Source organism: Ovis aries, chromosome 3 (assembly GCF_016772045.2).
Source record: "Ovis aries strain OAR_USU_Benz2616 breed Rambouillet chromosome 3, ARS-UI_Ramb_v3.0, whole genome shotgun sequence".
Lineage (NCBI taxonomy): Eukaryota > Metazoa > Chordata > Mammalia > Artiodactyla > Bovidae > Ovis > Ovis aries.
Window position 1 is genome coordinate 8,734,181 of NC_056056.1, and position 27,637 is coordinate 8,761,817.

The 27,637-nt window shown below is 52.3% G+C and overlaps 2 protein-coding genes and 1 long non-coding RNA gene across 10 annotated transcripts in view; 1 reads left to right on the plus strand and 2 right to left on the minus strand.

Annotated features, from left to right (window-relative positions):
* Positions 1–84: 84 nt before the first annotated feature.
* SLC2A8 (solute carrier family 2 member 8) lies at positions 85–9,116 on the minus strand. 2 transcript variants are annotated; one of them, XM_027966430.2, is made up of 10 exons: positions 8,967–9,116; positions 8,709–8,871; positions 8,249–8,455; positions 6,305–6,404; positions 4,678–4,877; positions 3,827–3,970; positions 3,608–3,716; positions 2,711–2,884; positions 2,218–2,363; positions 85–690 (listed from the first exon to the last, which is right to left on the minus strand). In XM_027966430.2, exons 1-10 carry the CDS (start codon positions 9,020–9,022, stop codon positions 553–555), a joined length of 1,437 nt encoding a protein of 478 aa, XP_027822231.2. In that variant the 5' UTR covers positions 9,023–9,116; the 3' UTR covers positions 85–552. The 2 variants fall into 2 exon arrangements, with proteins under 2 accessions (XP_027822231.2, XP_027822232.2); XM_027966431.3 differs by lacking the exon at positions 2,218–2,363 and having other exon boundaries at positions 605–690.
* Positions 9,117–10,119: 1,003 nt separating this feature from the next.
* Positions 10,120–15,449, plus strand: LOC121818997 (uncharacterized). The gene is made up of 2 exons (XR_006059080.2): positions 10,120–10,467; positions 10,628–15,449. It is a non-coding gene; the product is annotated as an uncharacterized LOC121818997 (long non-coding RNA).
* The window catches only part of GARNL3 (GTPase activating Rap/RanGAP domain like 3), a 166,437-nt gene continuing 151,935 nt past the window's right edge, over positions 13,136–27,637 (minus strand). For all 7 annotated transcript variants that reach the window (XM_060411779.1, XM_027966433.2, XM_060411782.1 and 4 more), the window contains 6 exons: positions 22,592–22,699; positions 21,273–21,391; positions 18,750–18,888; positions 17,561–17,776; positions 15,982–16,108; positions 13,136–13,605 (listed from right to left, as the gene is read on the minus strand). In XM_060411779.1, the coding sequence (XP_060267762.1) occupies positions 13,428–13,605; positions 15,982–16,108; positions 17,561–17,776; positions 18,750–18,888; positions 21,273–21,391; positions 22,592–22,699 (887 nt within the window). In that variant the 3' untranslated portion in view covers positions 13,136–13,427. The remainder of the gene's footprint in view (positions 13,606–15,981; positions 16,109–17,560; positions 17,777–18,749; positions 18,889–21,272; positions 21,392–22,591; positions 22,700–27,637) is intronic.

Here is a 27,637-nt window from a genome sequence, read left to right on the forward strand (position 1 = left end):
CAGTTCATGGGAGGCCTGCTTTTATGGGAGGGACAAGAAAATGCTCTTCTTGACTGCAGCCCACACAAAGAGCTCATGACCTGATTTTCTGAGTCAAATATTTATTTGGCAAAGTTCCTCCCTGATAATGCAGCCACGTGAGAGGAGATACCACAGGCCATCACCCAGCCTCCAAAGCATCTCCAGAAAACCAGGAACCAAGAGCCCCCCTCCTCCGCTGTCACTTTTGTGTCATGATGGAGTCGGCGTGTGGAGGACTGCCCACGGGACAGTGAAGCGTCTCCGAGATGTTCCTTCTCCCGGATCACAGGGCAGCAGTAGAAACTGGACCCAGCAGCTGGGAACCTTGTTCCCGTGCTTCACTGGGCAGGAAGGAGGGACCCCAGAGGACAAGGCTCCGAGGGGCTGCCGTCCTGGCTTCTGACTCCCTGGGGACAGCCAGGGATCCGGGCTCCCAGCAGAGGCTCAGTTTGGAGTCACAGGTAGGCCCCATCCCCTCTGAGGCTCAAAGCAGGTGCAGCAAGTTGGGCAGCCGCTCACAAGAAGAAGCTGTCATCGCCCCTCAAAGTGGGCTGTGATTTGCTCCAAAGTCTTCCCTTTGGTCTCAGGGACACAGGCCAGAGTGAAAAGGACACCGAAGATGCAGAAGGCAGAGGCCAGCCAGAAGGCACCATAGGGCCTGAGCACCTCCTGCGAAGATAGAGGCAAGGCTGTGATATGATGTGGGAGCCCACTTGGGCCAGGAACCCTCCTGGGCCCAGAAGCCGAGGTCCCGCCCTGCCGTGCCCAGGCTCAGGGATGTGCAGGAGGGCCTGGTGGGCCGTCCAGAAGCCCGAGCTGAGCACTGTGCAAGCTGTGGATGGTGTGCGGTGGGGACACTGAGCTCACTGTGACGAAGTGACTGCCCCCAGGTCAGAGGCCCACCATCAAGTGACAGCTGGCCTCCAGTCCCCAGGATCCGACTCCAGGGCCCAGAGACTCTCCTCTCTGCTCGATCTGGCCCTGCCCTCTGTGGTTCCTGACGCCTTAGGAGTCTCTCTCCTTGGTGCCAGAGGAAATGGGTGAGCTCTCAGTGGGTGGTGATGGGGTCGTGTGCGCACATGGGAACACTCAGGGCCCATGAGCGGAGGGGAGAGGGAGCAGCGGCCCTGGGCACAGGCGGTGCACCCTCCCCGCCCAGCCCGTGTCATCCCAGCTGCCAGAAGCAAAGGCTACCCACTTCCAGCCCCTCTGCCTCGGGCACCTGGCCACCCCACCCCGCCCTCCTTGAAGCCTTTCTCCTGGCCTCTCAGTGACAGCCAGACCACTCTTAGGTCCCTTGCCACCATCCCCTCCTCCCCTGCCCCCTCCAAGCTCCTGGAATTCCCGTCCCCTCCAGGGCTTTGCTCTGGTCTTTGTGATGAGCTCCCTGGAGCAGCGCAGGCCCTGCGGGGTCCAGGCCAGCCCCAAGCATTCACGCCAATCATGACCGGCCTCCCCTTGCCCCAGCCCAGCCTCCTGGTGGTTCATCCTCCCACCACTGGCCACTGTAGTACCAGCCCTTGTCATAAAGGGGACCCTGTCCATCTCATTCACTGCTGCTCTGGCACCCTAAACAGGCCTGGATGTGGCAGGTACCAGGAGCCCTGGGGGGAGCGGGGGGAGAACGACTGAACAGATGGCTTGACTGTCTGCACCAGAGCGGTGCCCGCACTGGACCGGAGGCCTTGAGGCTGGGACCACGTCTGCATCAGCCCATCCGCCAGCTAGCGGCAAAATGTGGAACCGAACTGATGCTCCCATCAGCTCTAAGAGGGAGGCACTGTCCCCCTTCTCCGCTCTGAGGCAAAGAAGCTGGTTCAGAGCAAGGGAAGCAGCGTACCCAAGTCGCACAGTGGGAAGCGGCCAAGGTGGGGGCGGGGCCCAGCCTGCACTCCAGAGCTGGAGCTTCTCACGCAGCCTTGCTTCCCGAAGTCCCCAAAGTCCAGTGGGGGAGGAGGTCAGTCCTGCTGTCCTTCCAGCTCAACAGCCTGGAGGGTCCCCAGTGGCCACAGCCTGGGTTCTGTGCCTGCTCCAGCCCGTCTGCTTCCCCACACCCCCGACTAGGATGGGCTCGCAGGCTGGTGGGGCTTCAGCCTGTAGGCAAGGCTGCCAACCCCGAGTCTGTCACAAGAGTAATTCTGAAAAGTACTTTTCTGCCAGCTGTGGCGGGGGAAGCCTGTCAGGGCCTGCACTCACCATGAGGCTGCTGAACTCTTTGGTCACCAGAAAGGCCATGAACCAGTTGGTGAGGACGCAGACGCCGGTGGCCACGCCCTTGACATGCAGAGGGAAGATCTCAGACATGAGGAGCCACGGGATGGGCCCCCAGCCCACAGCGAAGCCTGCAAGGGCAAGAAAGGCCTCAGGTCCGCAGGGCTGGGCGGCCCTCGGCTCGCCGAAGACCGCCCCTGGGCTGAAGTGGGGCCCGGATTCAGCCTGGGGGCTCAGGTCACTCCCCTCACTTCGGAAGCGTCAGGACTTGCTCTACAGAACAGCACGGGGACGGGGCGGCTCGGAGGGTGCTTGTGGGGTGACGTCAAAGGAGCAGAGCGGGGCTGAGCCGGTGCCTGGCACATGGTCAGAGCTGTAAACCCAGGGGTGAGGCAGAGCAGGCCGGGACTCCAGGGAGCCACGGGAATCTGGCAGCGACAGGGCGGCCCCCTCAACCTCCCCTCAGCCCCCCACTCACCGGCGATGAAGAGGCACATGCTTCCCACCGCCAGCCAGGCCAGCCCCACGTTGGTATCGGCAGGCTCCATGGAGACAGGCGCTGGGAGGTCCACGTGCGAGGAGTTGCTGGGGCCGCCCTCAGTCAGCTTGAAGTAGGCACCAAAGGCGCTGGTGCTGAACACCATGACCACACCTGTGGGTGGAGGGCGGCGGTGGGCAGGGCCGTGGGAGGGCATGAGGCGGCGGCCTGCAGCCCGGGCACGGGGCAGTTGGGGGGCTGGCGGTCAGTGCATGGTGTCCCCGGCAGGCGGCCTGGGCTCCTCCGCGAGGGGCAGTGAGTGGAGACCTGCCGGCGTACCCTCGCTCCAGCCTGGCCCTCCCAGCCCCGGCTTGGCCCTCACACCTCAGCCGACCCCTAGAAGCTTCTGGAAGCAGACCCTCCCTGGCTTTGAGGAAGCAGGAGCAACCACCAGCAGCCAGGCCCACTTCCCCAGCAGCACCGAGGGCCCGGCTGCCCGCGAGGAGCTTCCCTTGCATTGCGTGCTGATCCTTGCCTTGGCCTGCCACCACCTCCATCTCTGTTTCAGAGGGGAAGTTGGCTCAGGTAGTCACTTGCCCAGAGAGGACCCAGGCTTCAAGGCCTCTTCACCCTCAGGCCGTCGGTTTCCTCACTGTAAACCGGGCTCTGGAGGGGCCTTCTCCAAGGTTCTCTGCCCTGGTTAAGGCATGCCTCAGCAGAGCAGTGAGCGCAGGCCTGGCCTGGAGCCAATGCTCCCCTGAAGTCCTGCCCGTGCTCTTGGGGACACTCAGCCCTTGTTCTCCTCCCACAACGTGCTAACCTCAGCAAAGGCCCTCCAGGCTGCAGTGGGAGGCCCCCCGTCGTGCAGAGGGCAGAGCCATCCCCCTGGGGCCTCACCTGACAAGGTCAAGAGCAGCCTCCGCCCGGCTCTGTCCATGATCAGGGCCGCTGTGGCGGTGAACAGCACCTGGATGACACCCACGACGACTGAGGCCAGGCTGCTGTCCTGGGGAGACGGGCCAGGAGGGTCAGGCGGACACCCCGGGACCGGGCCCCACCCACACGGCCTCCCACACGGGTGAGGCAGGCCGGGGCAGAGGCCAGAGGCCTCTTTACCTTGAACTTGGCCTCCTCAAAGATGGTCTCCGCATAGAACATGACGGCATTGACGCCCGACAGCTGCTGGAAGGCCATCAGGGAAATGCCGATGATGAAGGGCTTGTAGATGCCAGGACACCGCAGCTGGGCCACGTGGAAGCCCTGCTCAGACGGACACCGGGCATCAGGGCTTCTCTCTACCTCTCCTGAGGGCACCTCGGCTCTGAGCTCCCCACCATTCTGGGGCCTGGTGGAGTGAGGGAGCCTCTGTGTTTTGTCCCAGCCCCACCTGTAGCCTCTGCTTCAGGTCCCCACATCACTTTAGCCTCCCTTCCTCATGGCCCTTCCTGATTTTCTGGGGGATCCACGGAGATGCTCTATGAGCAGAGAACCCAGGGTTCCCGAGTCCCACCAGCCTTGGGTCTGGGTCTGGGCCGAGCACCTTCACCAGCCCCACTGATCCTTACCACCACCGCCAGGCATGTGCTATGACCCCACTTTACAGGGGAAGAAACTCAGGTTAAAGATGGGATGGTCATACAGCAGGTAAGGGGCAGAGACTCAACATTCTCCCTGGTCCTACAGCTTCCTGTTTCAAAATTCCGAGTCCTCAAGTCCCCACCTGCATTCTCCTTTGATATGGCCTGGCCCTTCTCTTGCAGGGACAGGGAGATCAGGGCTCAGGCTTCCCCAGGGATGGCTAAGACTTGGATCCAGCCAAGTAGTGGCCCACAGGACATCAGTCCCAAGCTCACGGGCCCTTGTGTGTGTGTGAGCACACACGTGTGTAGCTGTGGTGCTGTGCTGTGTTGACCTCTGGGGTGATACTTCCAGGTCCCCCTCCCTGGTGCTGGCTCCCAGCCCCTCACCTGGTGCTCAGCCCCAGTGGGAGGCTCCTCCCAGCCCGGGGCAGAGCCCCACAGGAACTGCATGGCAGCCATGGCCTCCTGGCGCTTGTGCTGAGACAGCAGGAAGCGAGGGGTCTCGGGCATGAAACACATGAGCAGCAGCATGAAGGAGGGGGGCACGCAGCCCAGCACGGCCAGCCAGCGCCACTCGAATACCCAGCCTGGGGGTTGGGGGGAGAGACGTTAGAGCGGCGTGAGCCAGCCCGGATCTTCTCGGGGAGCACCTGGCCCTTGCCAACCCAGGGACTCTGCTTAAAGGGTGGGGACCCCAGTGTCTTTGCAGGACCCCCCAGGGTTTGTCATTGATGTTGTCATTTTTATTGTTAAGTGTGGAAACAAGGCAGGGGGGTGTATCAGTGAAGGTTTATGCAGCCACTAAACAAAGGTGCTCACTCTGTATTGCTGTGATATACGTGATATACAGCACCATCGGTCTGAAAGGGAGTGGGGGCAAGAGTGTGCACAGGCCTCAGCCGGTAGACTGACTGAGAAGCAGGCAAGGCTGGCTCCTCCGGGAGGAAGGGGGACAGAGAGGAAGCGGGGGCTTTTCGCTGAAAAACGTCAGTCAGAACTCACAGAAGCTGATCAGTGAAAGTGTGGCTTATGATGACCTGGAATAAATCCTATAGGTGTGACTACACCCAAGTGACCCTGAGTATCAGTGTCTACACAGTGGCTTTGGGACACTGCTGGCCCCACAAGGCAGCTAGACTGCGGCCAGGACTCTGAATGAGAGTCAGGATGCTAAGTGGGTAGAAAGGAAAGACCACAGACCTGCATGTTGTCCACTCTGAGGAACCAGAGGGCACGTGCCCTGGACCCTGCCACTGCCCATCTGGCCCCAAACCCCCATTCCCTCATGGTTCTCAGGCCATCCCTTGACAATTCTTACTGGGGCCTGCTGCCAGGCACTTTTTACAGCGTCAGTTAATTTAATCCCTCAGCAGCCTTGGACTAGGTAAGGTTAATCTCCACGTGAAGACAGGGAACTTGAGGCTCCCAGGGGCAGTTGACTAGGCCAAGGACACACAGCTAGTAAGGGGCATATTCCCCTAATCCGGGGCTGTCAGATATGAAGCCTGCCTTTCCTCTACCCCAGTTCATTCCAGGGTGCCTCTGGAAGCTTCCTCTTGCTTCTGGAAGCTTCCTCATGCTGGCTCCAGCTCTGACCCTTGGGTTCTCTGGAACCTGCCTCCTTCAGGCTGCAAACCCAGTACTGATTCTCAGGGAGACACATTTGCGCCCTCCAAGCTCTTAGGCTAAAGACTTTCCCTGCAGCCCCAGAATCCTCGTTGGTCACCATACAGGGAGGTACTGCTCTAACTCGTCAGCCTTCCCTACACTCCTGGAATGGGCTTCTGCTCTGGGGAGATGAGGACATCACCTTCTCCAGCTCTCCTCAGAATACTGTCACGAGACCCACATGACCCAGGGTTCTCAGGGAAGTGGTATGGGAACGTGGCATCCTGGGCAGTGGCTGTGTGACCTTGGGCAAGTCTCCTGACCTCTCTGAACTTCAGTTTCTACATCTGTAAGATAATCAGACATCCATGAACAGTCACCACAAGAGGTAATAAGAAAACCATACCTGCCAGGTAGGCTAGGAGGATGCCTGTGACCACCATCAGCTGCACACAGGAGCCAAGCAGCCCTCGCACTTCAGGGTAGGCAATTTCAGAGATATAGACCTGTTGGTAATTAAGACGAGAGTGTACTTGGGGTCCAGGGGTTCTTAAAACTGAAAACTCTCAGCCATTCAGAGCTGAGGAGAGCCTCGACTGGGGTACTTGCAGGCCCAGGGGACCCCTAACTGCAGGTCCCTGGCCATCAGAGATCCCCACCATGTAATCCACAGCACATGTTTAAAGGGTATATATGTGGACACTGTGTGTGTGTGTGTGTGTGTGCGGGGGGTGGGGGGGGTGCAGAGCTTTTTAAACTTTCATGTAATTGTATACCCTTGACAAAAAGCAAATTCTAACATAGTAGGTGTGTAGAACTTCCCTGGTGGCCCAGTGGTAGAGAATCTACCTGCCAAGCAGGAGATACAGGCTCCATCCCTGGGTGGGGAAGCACCCCTGGAGAAGAAAATGGCAACCCACTCCAGTATTCCCGCCTGAGAAATACCATGGACAGAGGAGCCTGGCGGAGTATAGTCTGTGGGGTCACAGAGGGTCAGATATGAGACTTGGCAACTAAACAACAACAACAGATGTGTGGTGGGCCCACAATTCCGCCTTTCTAACCACCTCCAGGAGACACACAGCTGCTGACCCAAGGACCACACTTTGAGTAGTGCCCTTGGAGTGAAAGCAGGAACTCTCCACCTCACTTGCTACCAGTGACTGCCGCAGCTTCCTCTGGGCTCAGGAGCCAGAAAGCGCTTGCCCATGCTTCTGTGTTATTCCATGTCTTATGTCCATGACTAAGGCAGGTGTGTTTTTGCCCAGTAAAAAAAAACACCAAAAAAATCCAGATATAAAATCCAATCTAGCTGCTGTGTATTACCCAGCAGATGCAGTTGAAATGAGTGGTAGGTGCAAAGGGAGGGATTCTGAGCTACTGCTTTTAGTCTTGATTGCTTAGGGTGTGGGTGGTGGTGGATCACTCAAGCCCACGACGAGCAGCAGGTCACAGGACACCCAGCAATCCCAGCTGCCAGGGTCCAAGTCCTTCCACCGGCCATGCCAGGGCCAGGGCCGTGTATATAGGCTCTCGTGAAGCTGCACAGCCACAGCCCGAGCTAACACCATCATTCCCACCTTATGGGCTCACAGAGGTGCTCTGCCCAGGGCTGTGGTTTCACCCAGACGTGTCCACCTCCAAAGGTAGCCTGGGCAGTGCTGGGTCAGGAGGTGGTGAGAGAGGAGCAGGGGGAACGCCTGGAGGGCAGCTTCCTGAGCAGTGAAGGGGCGTGCCAGGTCCCAACAGCCTCTGCCCCTGGGGACAAACCACAGTGGGATTTTCCTGCTGAACTGTAGCCAGTGGTCTGAAGGCCAAGGGGGACCTAAGCCATCGTGTGAGGCTTCTGTTGACCATCCACAGAGGGCACCTCATTTGTAGAGCCAAAGAGAGGCCCTGTTAAGTGCCATCACTCAGGGTTCAAGAAATAGCAATCACCACTGACTTTGTACTTAAACCAAGGACTTGTGGCTCAGGCGGTAAAGAATCTGCCCACAATGCGGGAGATTTGGGTTCCATCCCTGGGTTGGGAAGATTCCCTTGGAGAGGGGAAAGGCTATCCACTCCAGCATTCTGGCCTGAAGAATTCCATGGACTACAGTCCATGGGGTCGCAAAGAGTTCGACACGACTGAGCGACTTCCACTTCACGTTCCTTTAAGCTTCATCTGTAACCAGGGACGGATAACAACAGCTCTTTCCAAGGCCCCATGGGAGTGTAAGGAACATGGAGCAGGGGAGGGGCATGGTGTCAGGCACTCAAGAGGCCGCAGCCAAGGAGAGAATCAGGCCCAGAGTTCTGCCCCTTTTCCCGGGTCCCAGGGCGCCTGACTGGGAGGAAACACACTCACCGGGGCCACGAGCGAGGCAATGCCGCAGGCCAGACCAGTAAGTAGGCGGCCTCCAAGCAGCATCCACAGGTTCTGAGCCGCGGTGATGACGGCGAAGCCGGTCACGAAGGGCAAGGCGCAGAGGAGGAGGCTCAGCTTGCGCCCCGCGCGGTCCAGGAGCCAGCCGCCCAGCACGCCCCCGGCCGCGGCGCCCAGGGTCACGATGGCCTGGGGGCGGGGCGACCGCCGGCTGAGGGAGGGGGCACCGGGGGCCCGCGGCCCAACCTCGCCCTCCACCCCACTCTCAGCCGCTGAGGGGGCAGGGGAGATGGGCGACCCCTCTCAGGGGAGCCAGGACATACTCGGCGGAGGGTCTCCATGCCCGCCCAAAGCCAGGCAGCGCGGGGAGGGTCCCGGCACCCGTCTTAGGGGTGGGCGGTGGAAGGCCCCTGAGGGCAGGAGGGTGAGCCCAAGGCCTCACCCCAAACCAGGAGGCTGCATCTTCGTCGAGGTGCGGGGCCGGGGGCGCGGAGCGCCTCAGGCTCGGGATGGCGGGGGAGCTGTAGCCGAGAGCGAAGCCGAAGCTGAGCGGTCCCAGGGCAGCGGCGAAGGCAGCGAGGAAGACGAGGCGGCCGCGGGGAGCGCTGCGGAGACAGGGGCTGTAGGTGAGGGGCAAGGCCTGGGCGCAGAGGATGGAATGAGGCCGCGCCAGCGGACCTGGGTTCCCCCTACTGCTCACCTGCCGCCGGGCGGCCGCAGGAGCGGCTGGGTCTCCTCTTGGTCCTCAGGCGTCATGTCCGCGATCAACGCTTGCTTTGCGGGTTTCCGCGACGCGTCCCGCGAGTGCTGCCAGCACCGGCCTCTCAGGCCAGGGCAACCAACAGACAGTGAGGAACGGCTCTAGGCGGGGTAAGGGAGCAGCCAATGGGAACGCAAGGCGGGGTTAGCGGCTGCTCTAGGAGCCGCCCTTCAAGTGAAAGCGGACCAATGGAAGTAAAGAGCCGGAGGGCGTCTCTCACTGGCACCGCCTCCAGGACGGCCATCCAATGTATAGGCAGGGGAGGAGCTTGTATGTGGCGGGGGCTCACACAGCCACCCAATAGGAGGGTGATGCGAGCTCGAAGGCGGGGTCATCTAAGAAACCGCGACCCAAACCGACCAGAAAACGATTCAGAAAACGAAGATCATGGCATCTGGTCCCATCACTTAGAAACAGTGTCAGACTTTATTTTTTTGGGCTCCAAAATCACTGAAGATGGTGACTGCAAGCCATGAAATTAAAAGACGCTTACTCCTTGGAAGAAAAGTTGTGACCAACCTAGATAGTATATTCAAAAGCAGACATTACTTTGCCGACTAAGGTCCGTCTAGTCAAGGCTATGGTTTTTCCTGTGGTCATGTATGGATGTGAGAGTTGGACTGTGAAGAAGGCTGAGCGCCAAAGAATTGATGCTTTTGAACTGTGGTGTTGGAGAAGACTCTTGAGAGTCCCTTGGACTGCAAGGAGATCCAACCAGTCCATTCTGAAGGAGATCAACCCTGGGATTTCTTTGGAAGGAATGATGCTAAAGCTGAAGCTCCAGTACTTTGGCCACCTCATGCGAAGAGTTGACTCATTGGAAAAGACTCTGATGCTGGGAGGGATTGGGGGCAGGAGGAGAAGGGGACGACCCAGGATGAAATGGCTGGATGGCATCACGGACTCGATGGACGTGGGTCTGAATGAACTCCGGGAGATGGTGATGGACAGGGAGGCCTGGCGTACTGCAATTCATGGGGTCGCAAAGAGTTGGACACGACTGAGCGACTGAACCGAACTGAAACCGACCAGTGAGAATGGAGGGTGGGGACTGTATTTGCGCCGGGAACCGCCTCTTAATCTAGCTTCCGCCAGTGAGGCTAGGAAGCCGAATGAAGGCGGAGCACGTGGGTCGCGTCCGGGACTGCCCTCCCTGTCTTTGTGAAGCGCCGCTGACCTCCCTGGGTAGGGTCTGCAGTAATTGCTCAGCGTTAACCTCTGCTCTGAGGCGTGGGCAGCTCTGCCCACCGAGAGCCGCCGGGCGGAAGGTCTCTAAACACCGGTTATGGGCTGGTCTGTTCTCGGATCAGCTGTTGCTGGAGGCGTGGTCCTGAGCGCCGCAGTCCAATTCTTGGGCTTGTGAAGACTTGGAGTGAGGGCGGGAGAGCCCAGGTTGCTGACTGCTACGGAGTCGCAGACTGATGATGACCACGACCTTCGGGTACTGAGAACCCGTTTTAGGCGGGGTCCCCCATGCCGCATAGCTGTGACTGATCTGGGCCTAAATGTTGAGCCCCATGCTGCTAAGTCTGCTAAGTCGCTTCAGTCGTGTCCGACTCTGTGAGCCCCATGGTCTCTGCTAAATTCCCCTCACTTCACAGGTAATCCTGACTTTGGAATCTTCATCTTAATACTTCACCTCCCAATTTTGAGTCCCCTGCGGATGTTAATAGCGTCTCTCTACGTGTGTGCACCCTGGTCACTGGTGGAGGTGAGTATGAAGAAGTCAGGGTGCTGTAGAATGTGGCGATTTGTATGCCACATTCCCTGGGTGCAGGCAGCTGCGGTGGAGTGCTGTGTAATTCTGGCAAGAACCAGGACTAAGAGAGTAACAGGCTTAGTTTCTAATCCCTCTCTGGGCCTCTTTCTCTTCATCTCCAAGTGGAAATAATAGTATCTGTCTTGCAGGAGGGTTAGTTGTAGGGGCAAGGTGAAAAGACCAAGTACATTCCAGATAACTCAAATATTAGGCAGTATAATTAGCGCAGTCACCAGATTGTATTATCTTTCAAGACATAGGCAATCACCCCTCGGTTCTTCCTCGGAGTCTTGTGCTCCAATCGTAAATTCTTATTACAGCGCTAATCATTGCTTGTGATTCACCTGTCTACTTCTCTCCCTTCCCCGATGGACATGATCTTCTGCTCCAGACAGTGGGTACTGGATGTTTGCAGAGGGGATGGATGCTTCAGATTCCAAGGGCAAACTGCTGCTGCTAGACATTTTACTTTGCAGTTCAGCCTGAGGGGTATGCAGAGAGGCTTCTGTAGACAGGGTGATCCAGTGAGCCTAGCTAAGGCCAGCCAGCCCTCCAAGCTATGCGTGTGCACTAAGTCGCTTCAGTTGTGTCCAACTCTTTCCAACCCCATGGACTGTAGCCCGCCAGGCTCCTCTGTCCATGGGATTCTTCAGGCAAGAATACTGGAGTGGCCGCCAAGCCATGAACCGCTCAAACCTGCTCCTGCCCTCTGGCTGGTCATCTCCCTCCCCATGAGTGTGCAGCATTCACTTGGCCTTTGTAAGCAGACACTGCTGCCAGAGCAGGCTCTCGCCTTCCTTTTATAAGCCAAGTCCATCAAACTGTTTAGTGGTGCCCACCCCTTGCCCATTCTACATCCACTCCTCAGATCTGTGACTCTTGTCAAATCATGGGGTGGTTCTGATGCTGCCAGTCTCTTTGGAAGAATGGTCTAAATAGCCCTTGGTTTTTCAATTCCAGGATGAGAAGCAAGAAACTTCAGGGGAAAGAAAAAGATGACAGGAAAAACACACATACAAGCTCATGAGGCTTACAAATTATTTTAACATGAAAAACACCAGCCAGATCCAGCTGACACAAGGTATTCAGCCTGGCTCTATAGGGTAGACAGGGGACAGGGCACAGTTCTGGGGTCAGAGAAATCACAGGTTCAAATCACTGCCTCCTTTTGAACCTCAGTTTCCTTATTTGAAAAATAAAAATAGTAAAGCCCAATCCACAAAGCTTTGGGTGAGGTCAAGACACAGCATGTAGTTGATCTTGTGTTTTCCCCTTTTATATGAAAAGAGCATAACAAAACACAGAAGAACAGGAGCGCTGAATGCTGCAAAGACTGTGAGGAGACTCCTTTGGTTATGGACCACCCCCCGGGTACACTAAAGAAGCACTGTCTTTAGCACTCTGACCTCCTGCCTTCTGCTGAAGGGGACCAGGCAGCCCTCAGCTCAGATGTATCATGTGGGACTCTCTGAGCCACAGGCGGAGAGGAGAGCTCTCCCCACAGGGTGCAAGGCCCACAAGGAGGTAGGGTCCAAACTTCCGTGAGATCTATCAGATCGAGTCATGTCCCGCACAGACCTCCGCAGTAAGTGAGAAGACCTGCAGAAGAACTCAGAGCCACTTCAACAGGGGAAACGGTCTCAAGTTTCTTTTGATGGGTGATATTGGCAAGACGAGATATAATAAAACAGAATGTTAGACTAAAGCCAGAAGTAAGTTATCTTCTTTACACAGATTAAAAAGTTTACAATGTCAGTGAAACTCAATTTTCCTCCTTTGATCTCCCCTGGCTAGATATCTCACTATTTCCTTCGAACTTGGCCAAACTCACATTTTCTTCTCACTTTGAGGATGGAGCAACAGAAGGTGGATACATGATAAGAGGAAGGCTACTCATTTGATTCATGTGAGAGACCAAAGCAGAGCTGAACAGGAGGAGGGAATTTGAGAATGATAATTTTGAGGAGGAAGTTTAACTGTTTCTAGGTTGTATGATTTCACAGTAACAATAAAACAAAAGAAAATCTTGAGACTCTTAACAGGCTCCTATACCTTATTATTTTTTTTTTTGTGAGACACAAGGAGAAAGAAGCAGGAGTTTCTAAGATCTAAAAATTTAGCTTTTCTCAAAAGTCTATAAGCAGGAATGCAGCTGGTTCCAGTCACAGTGAACTGAAACAGCAACAGGGGCTAGAGGTGCAGAAAGAAAACTTATTTATAATAAATTTTTAAAGCAATGGCTTTTCTTTATCTCAATAAAAGAAACACATTTATGTGACAAAACAAAACTGTAATGAAAAAATAACTTTTCCATCTAAGTATATAAAATATAAGAGAAGGTTGCAATAAATAAGAATGAATATTTTTGATTTATTCAAAGTTTCAATCTAAAACCTCAGTGAAATCTACCGCCTTTATTACAAGGGGACTGATGGTTCCTGAACAGAAAGAAAGAAAGGTCAAGAAAGATGGCACCGGACATTGGAGAGTGACCCAAACAGGCCGAGGGTGCAGAAGGTTTGGTCCAATAGATCACACACAGGCTAAAAGCCACATTTTGTTGAGAAATGATGTCAGAACTGGCTAAAGAGTATAAACCTCTGTAAGAAAATTAAACATGGCAAACTTGATTGGGACTCTGTTTACTTCAAATCAATAATGTCTTCATCCGAGAAAGCAGTGAGCTGAAAGGGGCAGCTGCCCCAGACAGGGCTGCCTTCTTGCTCGGCCACAGGGTCTGGGTCGGAGCTGGTCGACTGGTAACGGCCATTGGGATTGGCTTCAGAAGTGGAAGGACTTTCTAGGGAGCTCGATGTGATCCTAGAGGAGAGAAGTCACTGTGAACAGATCCTGGGGTGTACCACTGAGCTGGCTACTCTGCTTCCTGCTCCCCTAAATGCGAGAACCTGTCTTTCCCACCCCCACCATTGTGAGGGAGAGGTGGGCATGTGCAGGAGTGATGCCCACCCCAACAGAGCTTGTGTTCTGCAGGCAGACTGTCCAGTCTCCTGGGTTGTTATGGGTTTTAAAGGCCACTTACATGAGATACCCAGAATAGTCAAATTCATGGAGTCAGAAAGTACACTGGTAGATGCCAGGGGCTGGGGTAGGGGTATGGGTTGGGCAGATGGGGAATTAGTGGTTAACGGGGACAGAGCTGCAGTTTAGGAATGTGAAACATTCAGGAGACGGACGGTGGTGGACGTTGTACAACAGTGTGAATGTACTTGGTGCTGCTGAACTGTACAGTTAAATGTGGTTAAAATAGTATGTTTTATATTATCCGACTTTTACCACCATTAAAAAAAGGGAGAAAAAGGGAAAAAAGAAAGGTCAGTAGTGACACATATGTGTTTGTGAGGCAAACTGGGATAAACCCTCCCCTGGTTCCCCATGGCCTGAGGACAAGGCTGAAACACCTGGCCACAGGCCCACAGGCCCCACCCTGCTGACCCCTCTGGCCTCCTCCCAGCCCTTCATTGCCCTCTATTTTCTCTCTACTCTCAGACACCTGCAAAACCAGTTTGACCAAATTCAGGGAGTTCCTCTGTTCACCAAGGACTCACTGTAGCCTGTAAAAGCCCACGGTCCAGCCTCTGGTTGTTCTTGACCTCACCTCCTTGTCTGTGTTCAAGCTGACCCACTCACTTCCTTCTCTCTCTCTTTAGGACTTTTCCCCCCTGCCCGTTACGCTGCCAGAAGGGCTGTTCCCCAAGCTCCTTCTCATTCAGAGCTCAGCTCCATGCCACTTCCTCCAAGAAGCCTTCCTTGACTCCCAGCTCCCACCTTAAGTAGACCTTTTATCCACCCCACCCCCATCACTTTGTTTTAAACTTCCTTGCAGTGCTGGTCACTAATGGAAGTGATAGCAATTGCTTACTTGTTCACAGGTTTATTGTGTGTTTCTCCACACTAAAATGTAAAGTCCATGAGGGTAGGGGCCTGGTCACATGGCAGGAGCTCAGTGAAAGTGCTGGATTAAAGCCTGAGTGAGTGCCTTCCTCTCTGGGCCAGGCTAATGGCCGCTTGATTTATGAGACTTGGCTCAGCCTTTCCTGATTTTTGGGAACCCCCCTACCCCAAGCATGGAATGGATGGCACACCTCATTCTTCGGTATCACCTGCTGCCCTGGAATGCTGTAATTCTCTATAATTCCGGGGAAGGTTGGCCTTCCCCACCAGCCTGTGAGCCCCTGAAGTTCAGCTCCATGTCCCCAGCTCAGTGCCAGGTGCTCTAAGAATGTGCGTAGCATGAATGAATGGAACTGTTCGGGGAAGCACACTGACTGAAACCGCCCACCCTGCCCAGGCACCATAATAACCATCTGCATGAGTTGTTTTATGACAGGAGATCCTGATAAGGAATACGGAACTAATAAGCCACCACCAACCGGAAGAGTTCGGGAAAGGTCTAAAGGAGACACCACGTGACCGTCTACTTCCCAGAATCCCTCTTGCTAGCATCCATCTTGGCTGAGCGATGTGTGCACCATCAGGAAAGACTCTGAATTACAATGATTGGCCAGAGACCACCCGGAAACTAATCCCATCACCATAAAACCCGAGACTGCGAGCCACGCAGCAGAGCAGTACTCCTGGGTTCCCTTACCCTATGCTCTCCACCCGGGTGCCCTTTCCCAATAAAATCTCTTGCTTTGTCAGCACATGTGTCTCCTCAGACAATTCATTTCTGAGTGTTAGACAAGAGCCCAGTTTCGGGCCCTGGAAGGGGGTCCTCCTTCCTGCAACAGAACCTGGACACATGCCCCCTTGGCCTCCACAGAGAAGCAGGCAAGGTGTTTTATGAGGGACACAGAGAACCTCAGGGGACAAATCAGTGGGATTCAACAAATATTCATAGATGTGTGATACTGAACGGCCATCCAGAAAGGATCCACCAGAAGTACTGGAGAGCACTTTTGTTTTAAAAAAGTCTCTGTCAATTTGGTGAGCAAAAGAAGTCTCTGTATTTCAGTGTGCATTTGTTGAGTTGCTAGTGAGACTGCCCCTTTGCCTGGGCCCCTTCCTGGCAGGCTGTACTCTCTGGGGGTCCTCAGAGAGGAGCTGGCCGCTGACCCTCTGCTGCGGCTTGCCCAAGGGGCTGGCCCACGCACCGTCACTCAGCAGAAGGGGCCTTGTGGCTGTCCTGTGACTTGAGGGGCCACCACCCTGAGCACGGGCTACGTCCCTCTTTACCTGTCACTGCTAGTGGACCGCACTGTCCCTGGCTTGGGACCTCCTTGGTTTTCTTCTAGCCGCTTCCGGGCCTTTGACTTGGGCTTTGGTGCTCCTTCTGACCTGGATCCACCGTCATCAGAGAGGCCTGGATAGCAGGGGAGAATCACAGGTCAGAGGGTCATTACCATCGGACTGCCAAGAGACAGGAAATGCCCTTTTTCTCCTGGTTGGGTATTGGTACATTAAGGGGATGGAGGCAGGAAGAACAATGATAAAAGTCTGTATTTGTAAATAATTGATTTTCTCGTTGTCTTGTTGGTAGAAGGTCTTTTGTTTCTGATTAGAACGAATATATGTATTGGGAAAAAATGACTCAGAAGAGTTTAATGAAGGAAAGAAAATCTACAGTCCTACCACTGGAAATTGTAATTCGTCAACTCAGAGATCCAATTTCTGAAAAGCACAGTGGTTTATACAACAATAGTTGGCAAGATCAAGCTTTCTTAGGGAATAATGGGTTAAAAATAGTAATACATACATTTGAAAAGCTCAGTGAGAGGGACCAACTTCAAGAGCCAACCGATTTTGCCAATGTCAAGGTTGCCCTGTCAGGGGGTCTGAATCCCCTTCTCCAGCTGGTCAGGAAGCGTGACCGGAGCACAGGCGTGTGTCCTTGTAGTTTTACACCATGCAGTTGCCAACTCAAGCTTTAAACCAGTTCTTATTGGTTTGCCATCACGCCTCCAGTTTTCCTCATTTTGTTTTCACAACTCTGAACAAAAACCTTTACAACAGTCTAGCCTCTTCACGATTATCATGGTGCTCTTTGTGTCTCTGGTCTGGTCTCTCACCTGTGAACTGGGAGGAGGGCATAGCAGGGACCTGACATTGCTCCCATCCCCACAGACCTGCCCCCTGGCCCAGGGGCTTCAGGAAGGGATGACGGAACTGCACCACAAACATGCAAAAAAGGGAACAAAAATATGCAGAAAATCCCAGACAGATTTACATTTTGGATATACAAGTATGAAATGTTACCTGAGAGCTGGCAGCTATAAGCCCTTCTAGACACTTTTCTAGGATCATACCTATTTAGATTACTTATATTTAAAAAATTGTTATCAGACTAGACAGACTATTTTACAAACTGCCTCCCCACCTGCCCTTCATATGGTTTGCGCACTTTCTATACCAATAAATCTAGACTGACACATCATTGTTGTTGGGTAGACTGTACAGTATTCCTTGGTGTGGGTGCAAGTTTATAATTTCTTTATAAATCCCTTATGATAGGGCTCTTTGCATTTGAGGATAATATCCACAAATGGGCTTCCCAAGTGGCACGGTGGTAAAGAATTCCCCCTGCCAACGCAGGAGATGCAGGTTTAATCCCTGGGTTGGGATGATCCCCTTGGGGAGGAAACAGCAGCCCGCTCCAGTACTTTTACCTGGAGAATTCCATGGATGCAAGAGCCTGGTGGGCTATAGTCCATGGGGTCACAAAAAGTCAGACATGACTAAGCACAACCAATACGCGCAGATAAAATCAGCAGGTATCTTTACAAACATCACAAACACGAGAATGGACAGCCATTACCCAGCAGCTCCCTGCGGGTCCTGCTCGCTATTTCTTTGATCTCCATGCGGGACAGGGACAAGGAGTGAGTGACAGGAATGGCTGCGATGCCAATGCCGATGGAGGTGGGTGGGGTGATGACCTTGGAGACTAAGGGCGATTTCAGAGGCCGCTCGATGCTTCTGCCCACCAGGTTTCTGAGTGGAATCTTGTACAGATTTTTGGATTGAATTTCACCTGAAATAAGGGTTCAAAAAGAACGTTAGAACTTTAAGAAGAGCTCATGTTATTCATGAGAGAATATTTCCTGGTTCCTCAACATAATTAGCACGAAAGAAGAATTTATGTCACAGGCTGACCTCCCGCATTTCATTAGGGGCAATAAAGTGGTGGCACCTGCCAGCTCTGTCTTCTAACGGCATCCTGTTCATGAGTGAATGGGACAAAACACCCACTCCTGGTTATGCGTGGGCAGGAGGAAGGAGGCGGCAAGAAAGGCACAGCTGTCCTGCTGGGGAGCTCCGAGCTCTCCTGGCAGCGAGCCATAAAGACGACTCATATGGTGAGAAGTTAGGAAAAGCCTGAGGCAGTAACCATAGCAAAGGTCTGCAGGGTTCAAGGGCGAAGCCAGACAGAGTGAAAGCTGGGTGCTGAGTAATGTGTGGGTTTCATGATGATATCCTTTTAGCTATGAAATTCTATTATATTCTTAACATTCCTGAAGGGAAGATAACTTGCTGGGGCCAACTGCAGTCTCGCTAACCCTCAACTTCCTTCTCCCCTTTGAAACAAGTGTTTTCATAACGTGAATTGTTTGGGGGTGGGGATTATCACAAGGTTTCTTAAGAATGCAACCACACTGCAAGTTTTTTTGTGGCTTCAAATAGTGGATTCCTTCAGCAGTAATCACATGTCAGTATTTGACAATGAACTACAGGGGCTTCCCTGGTGGCTCAGACAGCAAAGAATCTGCCTGCAATGTAGGAGACTTGGGTTCAATCCCTGGGTCGGGAAGATTCCCTGGAGACAGGAATGGCAACCCACTGCAGTATTCTTGCCTGGAGAATTCCATGGACAGAGAAGCCTGGCAGGCTATGGTCTATGGGGTTGCAAAGAGTCAGACATGGCTAAGCTACTAACACTTTCACCTTTCAGCGAAATCAGAATGGATCAAAACGTCTATCATAAGACAGTAAAAACTGGACTTCACCTTCCCCCAGGGAAGAAGGAAACACTGGAGTATCTCGGCCTGGGGGTGTCTGAGGAGAATTGTGGGCACTGGCCCCCTTGGAGCTGCCTCCGGACGAGACCTCGTTCGCTGATGCGGTTGCTGTGAAGTAGATATCCGACTGGAGAGAAAGAGAAGGCGTTACTGAGCTGTGTAGTTTTAAGGGCCCTGCACCCACCAGCCCTCCTGTCATCACTGCACAGACCCCCAGCTGTCCCATGGGGTCTGCAGTGCAGGAAGAAGCCAGGGAGGCGGCTGCCAGCTCTGGGCTCAGAAGGCTCCTGAGAGCTCAGTCCTCCTACTTCTTATCTACTGGTTGACACACAATAGAAAAGAGCCAATTTCCCACACGCCTTCCACAAATACAGACACAATACACTTCCTTGAAAGGGAGCTTCAGCACCAGAGGTTAGAACTGGGGAAGGTTTGGAATCTAGTCAGGTCTAGGTCCCGGGTGGGGTCGTGGGTCCTCACTCACGAATCAGCAAATACTCAAGCCCACCCACGATGGGCCGGCTTTGGGGCAATGGCGCTGGTGTGTGGCTGGTGGTGGGCAGCTCCTGCGGACTCAGGGCGCTGAGTTTCAGGGGTCTTGCAAGCTGGCTGCTAAACACGGCCATTATTCAACTTAAATTGTGTTAAAAGAACAAAGGAACTAAATATCAAAATTCAACCATTCCTCATTATTTTACTACATTGACAATTCTCCATACTCTTGAGGTAGTTTATACAGTGTCTGTGTGTGGGAGGGGGAGATTGTGTAATAGTGGCTCCTAATGCTGTGTGCTGAGGTGTCACACGGGAAGCTTGAGATCAGTCATGGTGGGACTATTTATACTGTGGAAGTCGGCAAATGCTATAAATCAGAGGTTGATTTGTTATTTTGTTGATGGTCTGGACTTAAAGTGATGGAGAAAACATGAATAATGAAGATTAAAATTAAAAGAATACTGTCCAGTGCTGAAATTGAAAGAAGTTTTAGTTTAATAATTTGTATGAGGGTGAAAAATAGTTTAATAGATCACATGTCAGATTTAATGACAACAAACTTGGAAAAAAAATGAACGGGTTGAGATATAATTCCAACTGTAAAATTGTGGTTGAACTGCAGCCAGGGGTTGGCTATGGATAAAGGAAAATCAGTGAAAATTAAAAGAGTAGGACACGACTGAGTGACTAATTCTTGCTGCTTCTTAGTGAAAACAAAAGTGTTTTATGAGAGCCAGTTGGCTAAATGGACTTTGAGATAAAAAGCATTGTATATTTTATTATTAGTTATAAATCATAAGCTATCTATATTTTTATAATCAGTAAAATTTATTTTTAAATTTTAAAACATTTTTCATCAGAGGCTTGCTCTACAATGTTCTGTTGGTTTCTGCTCTACAACAATGTGAATCGGCCATAGGCATACACCGGCCCCTCCTTCCGGAGCCTTCCTCCCACCCTTCCCCATCCCACCTTCTAGGTCGTCACAGAGCGCCAGGCTGAGCTCCCTGTGCCATACAGCACCTTCCCACTGGCCAGCTGTGTTTCACATGGTACCGTATACATCTCAGTGCTACTCTCTCACTTCATCCTGCCCTCCCCTTCCTCCCCTGTGTACACAAAGCTGTTCTCTATGTCTGCCCTACGCTGTTCCCTATTCCTGCCCTGCAAATAGGTTCATTAGTACCATTTTTCTAGATCCCATATATAGGTGTTAATATACGATACTATTAGTAAAATTTATAATCAACTGATGTCCATATATATATGAATGTGTGTATACACGCATACCCATTTTCCAAAGATTATTGGTTACACACTTACCAGCACTCTACTGGCACTACGTTAGTGCATAAGATGCTAGGCTCTGTCCTTACAGAACTGTCAGTGTGGGGGTGGGGAGTACGCAGCCTCCCACCACCAAATGTGATGCCCGTTAGGATGGAGCACCGGCTGGCCTGGCAAGGCCATGGAGAGGGTGTGGGGCTGACCCGGAGGAGGGAACCAGAACAAGACCCGGTGGGTTATGCGCCTGCGGTAGAAGACACCTGGGAAGATCTTTGTTCCTGCATCCCTCGGTTTTGCGCACATTGTCACTGGGTATGAATCTGTCCATCAGTCATAGTATGCGGGACACAAGTTCAAACTGAAGACAGACAGCAGCAAAGGAAGAAAGCACTACCTCAAGCTCTTAACTGTTCTAGCCTCGGACTGTCCTCCTGTGACCAGCGGCCCAGGCTCACATGGAGGACTTCCGTTTCCGGCTGCGGGCTGCTCCCCTGCCGCCACCAGTAGGGGTGACTCTGGGTGCTAAGGAGGGGTGTTTTGCAGCCCAGGGTGTTTTGAACCCACACAGGAAAACTCAACCTAGGACTGTTTCCAGCTTTCTCATCTCCACAACACGTGTGGTGGTGTCAGCATCAGTCTCGCCACGAAGGTGTCCTCGCCCGCCTGAGACCTTGTGGTGCTGGGGCACCCGAAGCCCCTCAGACAGAAATAAACCCCAGCTCTACTCACCCTGGAGGCCACGAGCTGTAGCTGAGGCACGACGGCCGTGTGGACCAGGTTCCCGTTCACCACCAGGCGGATCTCCATGGAGTCGGTGGTGAAGGCCAGTAGGTAGGGGAACGCACAGACTGCAAGGCAGCGGGGCGTCAGCGCCCAGCCCGGGCTGCGGCTGGGGCGCTGCTGGGGCCCTCTCACACCCACCTCGCTTCTCTCCCCTTCCTCCGCTGCGTCTCTTCCTTCGGGGGCGCATGGCCCTTAGTTCTAGGAGAGCCTCCCTCAGCCGCCGAGCACCTGCCCGCACTGTCCCGGCTTCTCCCGCGTTCCTCTCCCACTGCAGTTCCCCACCTCATCTTCCGGGCACACTGCCCATCCGGGTCCCCAAGACCTTCCCCCTGTGGTCCAGACACGCCCTCTCCTGCCCACGTGCCTTCTGTCCAGGAACCTGGCCTTTACTCCTTCATTCCCTGTCCCTGAGTCACCCTCCCCTACGCTCCTCCTGTCTGTGTGTCTGGGCAGGGGCTGCGTCCTGTTCCTGCTCTCTTGGTTTCACCTGTGACTCTTCCTACCGCTCCCACATCTCTAGCCTTGAACTGTCCAGTGGGTCCTTAGTGCCCTGGCTCAGACCTGAGACCCATTTCTAACCCTCCCCTCTCTGTCTTACCATAACTAATCTGCACCCAAGCCATCCGGTCCTCCCAGTACCTGCCTCCATCCCTCTGCTCTTCAGTTAAAACTCTATCATGTTTACCTATCAACGAATGCTTTTGAGGACAATAATGTCAATATATGTGGCTCTGATCTGACTCTTGCCAGGCAGATTGCCCAGCTGTGGGTCCTGAACCACAGAACCGAAGCACCACCAAAGCACGTCCTGACGTTTCAGTGGTAGGTCAGGTACCAGAGTTTCTGTGGCTCTAGACTTTCAAGCTTCAGAATGTGTCAGAAGGCTGCTGAGTGCATTATGCTTCTCTCCCAAGTCAGTCAGAGGTTCAAGGATGGGATCTTTCTAAATTCTCATATTTTAGAAGTCAGAAAGTGAGGCCCAGAAATGAAAGGGTACTGCAAGATACCCAAGTACTGAAAATAGATATTTAATTGCTCGCAAAGGCTCACATCCTCAGGCACTGAGGAGACCTGGGAGGAACAATGGGAGACAATAGTCCCTGAAGGGGAGCAAAATGAAAAACAGTTAAAGAAGAAGACTGTTTATATTCATCATACTCAGAGAATTCATGGAAAATTTAGCGGTAAGCCAGCGCTTACATAGGATGGAACAGTTCAGATGTGTCTTTCTGGGGGAAGACCATGATGACAAAAGGTTTCCTTACCAATCGCACAGGGAGCCTGGTTCCAACAGAACTGGAAATCTGACGCAGAGGGTTGAACCAAAAAGGAGCCACCATTAAACGGGCAAACCTTTTTGTAGATGCAACTGTCTGCAACAAAACAACAGCGGCTTATTTTTGTTGGAGACAACACTCAGGCAACTGTAATCAGATAAATGAGACACAGGCCACAAGAAGAGCATCCTATCTATCTGTTCTGAAAGCCAGCACAACCACTGCCACGCTGCCAGATTCTCAGGGGCAGAAGGCAGGCAGAGCCAGAGTAATATTTCTGCCACATGTCATCATAGCTGCCATTTTTTGGAGAATTTACTATGTGCCAGATGCCAAGCTTTAAAACATTTTCCCCTTTAACCTGTACAAACTTATGAAGTAGATGCTGTTATTACGCTCATTTTGCAGATTAGAGAATCAAGGCAAGGGGCGGTGAAGTAGCTTGTGCACGGCCGCACAAGTCCTGCATGGGGGACAGTATTGGTTGGTTTGCAGACAAGAAGGGGCACTTGATGGCACCCCTGGATGGAGGAAGCTCTCCTACAGGGGATCATTCCCTAAACCTCACTCAGCAGGACATGTGAGGTGGGACTCATACACTCCCTGCAACATTTTATAATGAAAACTTGAAGCCATATGCCTGTATCACCTTCGTGAGCCTGAGCCAGCATTAAAGTAAGGCCAGGTTAACTCAGTTATCTGGTTCTTGGCCTGCTCTGAGCTCTAAACACAAGTCCAGGTGGTTCAGACCCTCGTAGAGTGAAAAAGTTTACCAAGAAACCAGTTCAGTTCAGTCACTCAGTCATGTCCAACTCTTTGTGATCCCATGGACTGCAGCATGCCAGGCCTCCCTGTCCATCACCAACTCCCGGAGCTTGCTCAAACTCACGTCCGTCCAGTCAGTGATGCCACCCAACCATCTCATCCTCTGCCGTACCCTTCTCCCGCCTTCAATCTTTCCCAGCATCAGAGTCTTTTCAAATGAGTCAGTTTGTCGCACCAGGCGGCCAAAGGATTGGAGTTTCAGCTTCAGCATCAGTCCTTGCAATGAATATTCAGGACTGATTTAGTTTAGGATAGACTGGGTGGATCTCCCTGCAGTTTGAGGGACTCTCAAGAGTCTTCTCCAACACCACAGTTCAAAAGCATCAATTCTTCAGCTCTCAGCTTTTTTTAAGGTCCAACGCTCACATCCACACAAACGGAAAAACAAAGACCCTTTTTATTGCAAAAGTCTGCCACGTTTTAGCCATGCAAAGTAGTTTTTCAATTATTTTTTAAAACAGCTTTACTGAGATATAATTTATATACCATAAACTCATCCATTTTAAGCATTCAAGTCAATGAACTGTAGTCTGTTTATAGAGTTGAATAACATCACCGCAATCTGATTTGATAACATTTTCATCACCCTAATGAGAAACCTTGAAGCCCATGAAGCAGTCTCTCCCTGTTCCTAGCGTCAGAATTGACAGCTGTGGCCCCTCTGTGAGAGGGGAGAGGTCACAGAGCAGAGCTGCTGCGGAGGCCTGCAATGTGGGGCCAGGCTGGGGCGGTGGCCGAGGCCATCTGAAGCCCTGCCTGTCTATCCCTTCGAGAGTCCTGCAGGGCTCAGGCGGAGAAGGCAATGGCACCCCACTCCAGTACTCTTGCCTGGAAAATCCCATGGGAGGAGGAGCCTGGAAGGCTGCAGTCCATGGGGTCGCTAAGAGTCGGACATGACTGAGCAACTTCACTTTCACTTTTCACTTTCATGCACATGAAAGGAAATGGCAACCCACTCCAGTGTTCTTACCTGGAGAATCCCAGGGACTGGGGAGCCTGGTGGGCTGCCGTCTATGGGGTCAGACACGACTGAAGCAACTTAGCAGCAGCAGCAGCAGCAGGGCTCAGGGGCTCCTTTGATGAGACCCCTGTGCCTTGTAAAGCAGTTTCCTTATGCTGTTTTATCATAGTTCTCCTAACAGAGTGAGTGATTAGGACAGAAATTCTTATCAGGGTCAGTTATTGCTTTTGCAACAGTGGACTCACTAGGGGAGGAAAACAAACCTCACTCTCAAAGACCTTGCTCCTGAGGAAGCAAGTGCCCACGAAGGACACCCAGGTCTCCCAGCAGTGCCCTGGACCTGCTGGGCTCACCTGAGGTTGGCTTACGCCTCTCCCCTCTGTCTTATTTTCCTTTCTCCAATGTATCTTTCCCAACAGCCTTATTCTTTCCCAACAGCCTTATGCATGCTGCTTATTCTACGTTTTAGAAAACAAAACCCTTTGCCCTCTCTTCCTCCTCTAGCTGCTGCAACCTTCCTTATTCTTTTCCCTTAATGCAAAATTCATTGAAAGGCTTGTCTGGACTCCCCAGCTCCACTTCCTCTTTCCCAAGCTCTCCTGACCTGTGCAATCAGGCTTTTGTCCCAGCCCCTGCCTGCCTCACAGGCAGTCACGCAGGCCTGGAGCGGGTGACTGGACTGCAGTCCAGAGGTCCTGTCTCCCCCTTTTCCAACGGGATCCGCCCCAGGGAAGTAGAGGGGTCTCCCTCCCAGTGACGAGAGCTGGTGGTCTCAGACCAGCAGGTCTCTAATTCAAAAAAGAAGCCAAGAGTGTTTCCTGAACTCCAGAGCTTGCAGCCCATTCACACCCGTGCACGGGCACCCATGCGTGGCTGGCCCCAGAAGGGTGAGCTCACTGCATCCCTGGCAGTGCCTTCCACTGTTGTATCTCCAGAGCCTGACACAGCCTGGCACAGAGAGGGCCGTCCCTTGTAGTTAAATGGGCCCTGAATGGGGATGAGGGGGACAGGAGTCTAAGAAAGTCACTGCCTTGGAAGCAGCTCAGTCTATGACCTTCCCTACTTTGACCTTCCCCATCCAGCTGGTGAAGAACAGTATGTAGATTTTAGTTTTAAAACAAATTTCTGTGAAGAAAAGTCCCTTTTGGCACGTGCAAACATTTTTAACTTATCTGAGAGAAAAATTTATGTATAGAAAACTCTGGGTTTCTGGAAGTTATATTTTAGAAAGCAGCAAACTTTAAAAATCAGCTTCAAACTTGGGGAAAACAATCTCCTTCCACAGCTCCTGGCTGGAAAGGGCCTTTCCTGTGGGTGTCAGTGACCAAGACAAGAACGTGGACTGAGATAAGCAGATGGATGTGCACTGTGTGGGGGACAAGTTATAGAAGTCAGCTGGCCACTGGGGGAAACCAGCTCATTCCCTGGATCCCCAGGTACCTGCCAACCTGCCGAGAGAAAGAGGGAGATGGAAACTGAAAGCCAGATACCTGACCCAAAGCAACAGGAGGAAGTGGCGAGGTCTGGGGAGACTGAGTCAGGTCTGGGGACACCCCTGGGATTGCCAAGGTCTGACCCAAGTGAGGTCAAAGATCATCTTCTGATGGCCGGTGGGTCTGTGAGAACAGATACATGCTGATTAAATCCTGAGATGAAACCAGGGCCTGTAGCCAGGAGGTGATCAAAGCCCAAGGAGGTGGAACTTTTAAGGGGCTCCAGGAGCCAGAGGCCCAGTGTGGGACCACCCCCTCAAATCCCACCCCCACCTCAGCACTGCCTGCTAACTCGGCTTCTAATTTTGTGTAGAGAGCTTGCCATCCACATTGTTTCCATGCCCCTCTTTCATTTTGGGACTCATGTTCATGGTCTAAAACTTGCTCTCTTTCTGTTTTTCTTTACCACCTAAAATCACCCCCAGGTGAGCAGCTGGAAGAAAGAAGTATTAATATCTATATCAGTTTTTAAAGCCATAAGTTTTTCAAATAGGTTTTTCAATAAACTAAAAAGACCACACTTTAAAGAGATGAACATCTTACAGAAGTGGCCGCACACAGGTGCGCGCCTACTCTGTGTGTCCCTGGAGACCTGGGGCAGAGGGTGGCAGCAGCTGCAGCAGCCCAGCCCTCTGGGCGCCGGCAGCTGGGCAGCGAGGATCCACGCCAGAGCACATGGCCTCTTGCTGTCACCCTAGGTGTGGCCCTTCTCATCAGATGGGCCAGAAAGATCTGCTGTTTTGAGGAGGGTTTTGACAGATCTGTGGATGAAATATCCTAAAAGAGTGATTTATTGGTGAAGTTCTTTGCTGATTCCCCATAAATCTCAAATTTTGAAAGAGGAAGTTTACCCAATAAATTTCTCTATGGAAAATTACCATTCTTACTAATCAAAGGTTAGTAAGATTAATTAATCATTGTATCTACATTAATTATTACTACATTAATTAATCAATGTATCTGCCCCATGTGCTATAACCAGCATCACCACTCAAAACTGATAGAATTCTAGGCTGAAAAAAAGGTTTTATTTAGTTAGACTGCATAGCCTGGGTCCAAGAAAATATCTCACTATCTTTAGCTTTAAAAAGATCCTTTTTTATTGTGGTATCACATTAGCTTTTGAAAAGCTGCAAATCCTTAAGTCCTATTTGATATCTTTGGTCTGCCTGAAACCCATCTGCCACCTGACCCAAACTAATCCAGCTGAGGCCAGGCATGCCAGGCTGAGGCTGATTTCATTAACATCTGAGAAATAGCAAAAAGGGGAAGAGCAATTGTCAGGGCACTGGAGTCAAGAGGGCCCCAAATGTCAAGAGAACCTGGGCTCTGCCGTTTGAGAAAGTCTGTTCACCACTCAGGTGCCTTATCTCCAGATGACAGAGAGTAACAGAAACTGGGTTTTTTTTTTCACTCCGAAATCACTGCAGATGGTGACTGCAGCATGAAATTAAAAGACACTTGCTCCTTGGAGGAAAAGCTATGATTAACTTAGACAGCATATTAAAAAGCAGAGACATTACTTTGCCAACAAAGGTCCATCTAGTCAAAGCTATGGTTTTTCCAGTAGTCACATATGGATGTGAGAGTTGGACTATAAAGAAAGCTGAGGGCTGAAGAATTGATGCTTTTGAACTGTGGTGTTGGAGAAGACTCTTGAGAGTCCCTTGGACAGCAAGGAGATCCAACCAGTCAGTTCTAAAAGGAAATCAGTCCTGAATATTCATTGGAAGGGCTGATGCTGAAGCTGAAGCT

Excerpts from the sequence above, each read along its gene's own strand:
- SLC2A8 (XM_027966430.2), bottom strand. The coding sequence starts at position 9,022 with ATGACGCCTGAGGACCAAGAGGAGACCCAGCCGCTCCTGCGGCCGCCC. Across the intron at positions 8,872-8,966 it reads CTGCGGCCGCCCGGCGGCAG|CGCTCCCCGCGGCCGCCTCG; the intron begins GTGAGCAGTAGG and ends CTGTCTCCGCAG. Across the intron at positions 6,405-8,248 it reads TTGCCTCGCTCGTGGCCCCG|GTCTATATCTCTGAAATTGC; the intron begins GTGAGTGTGTTT and ends AATTACCAACAG.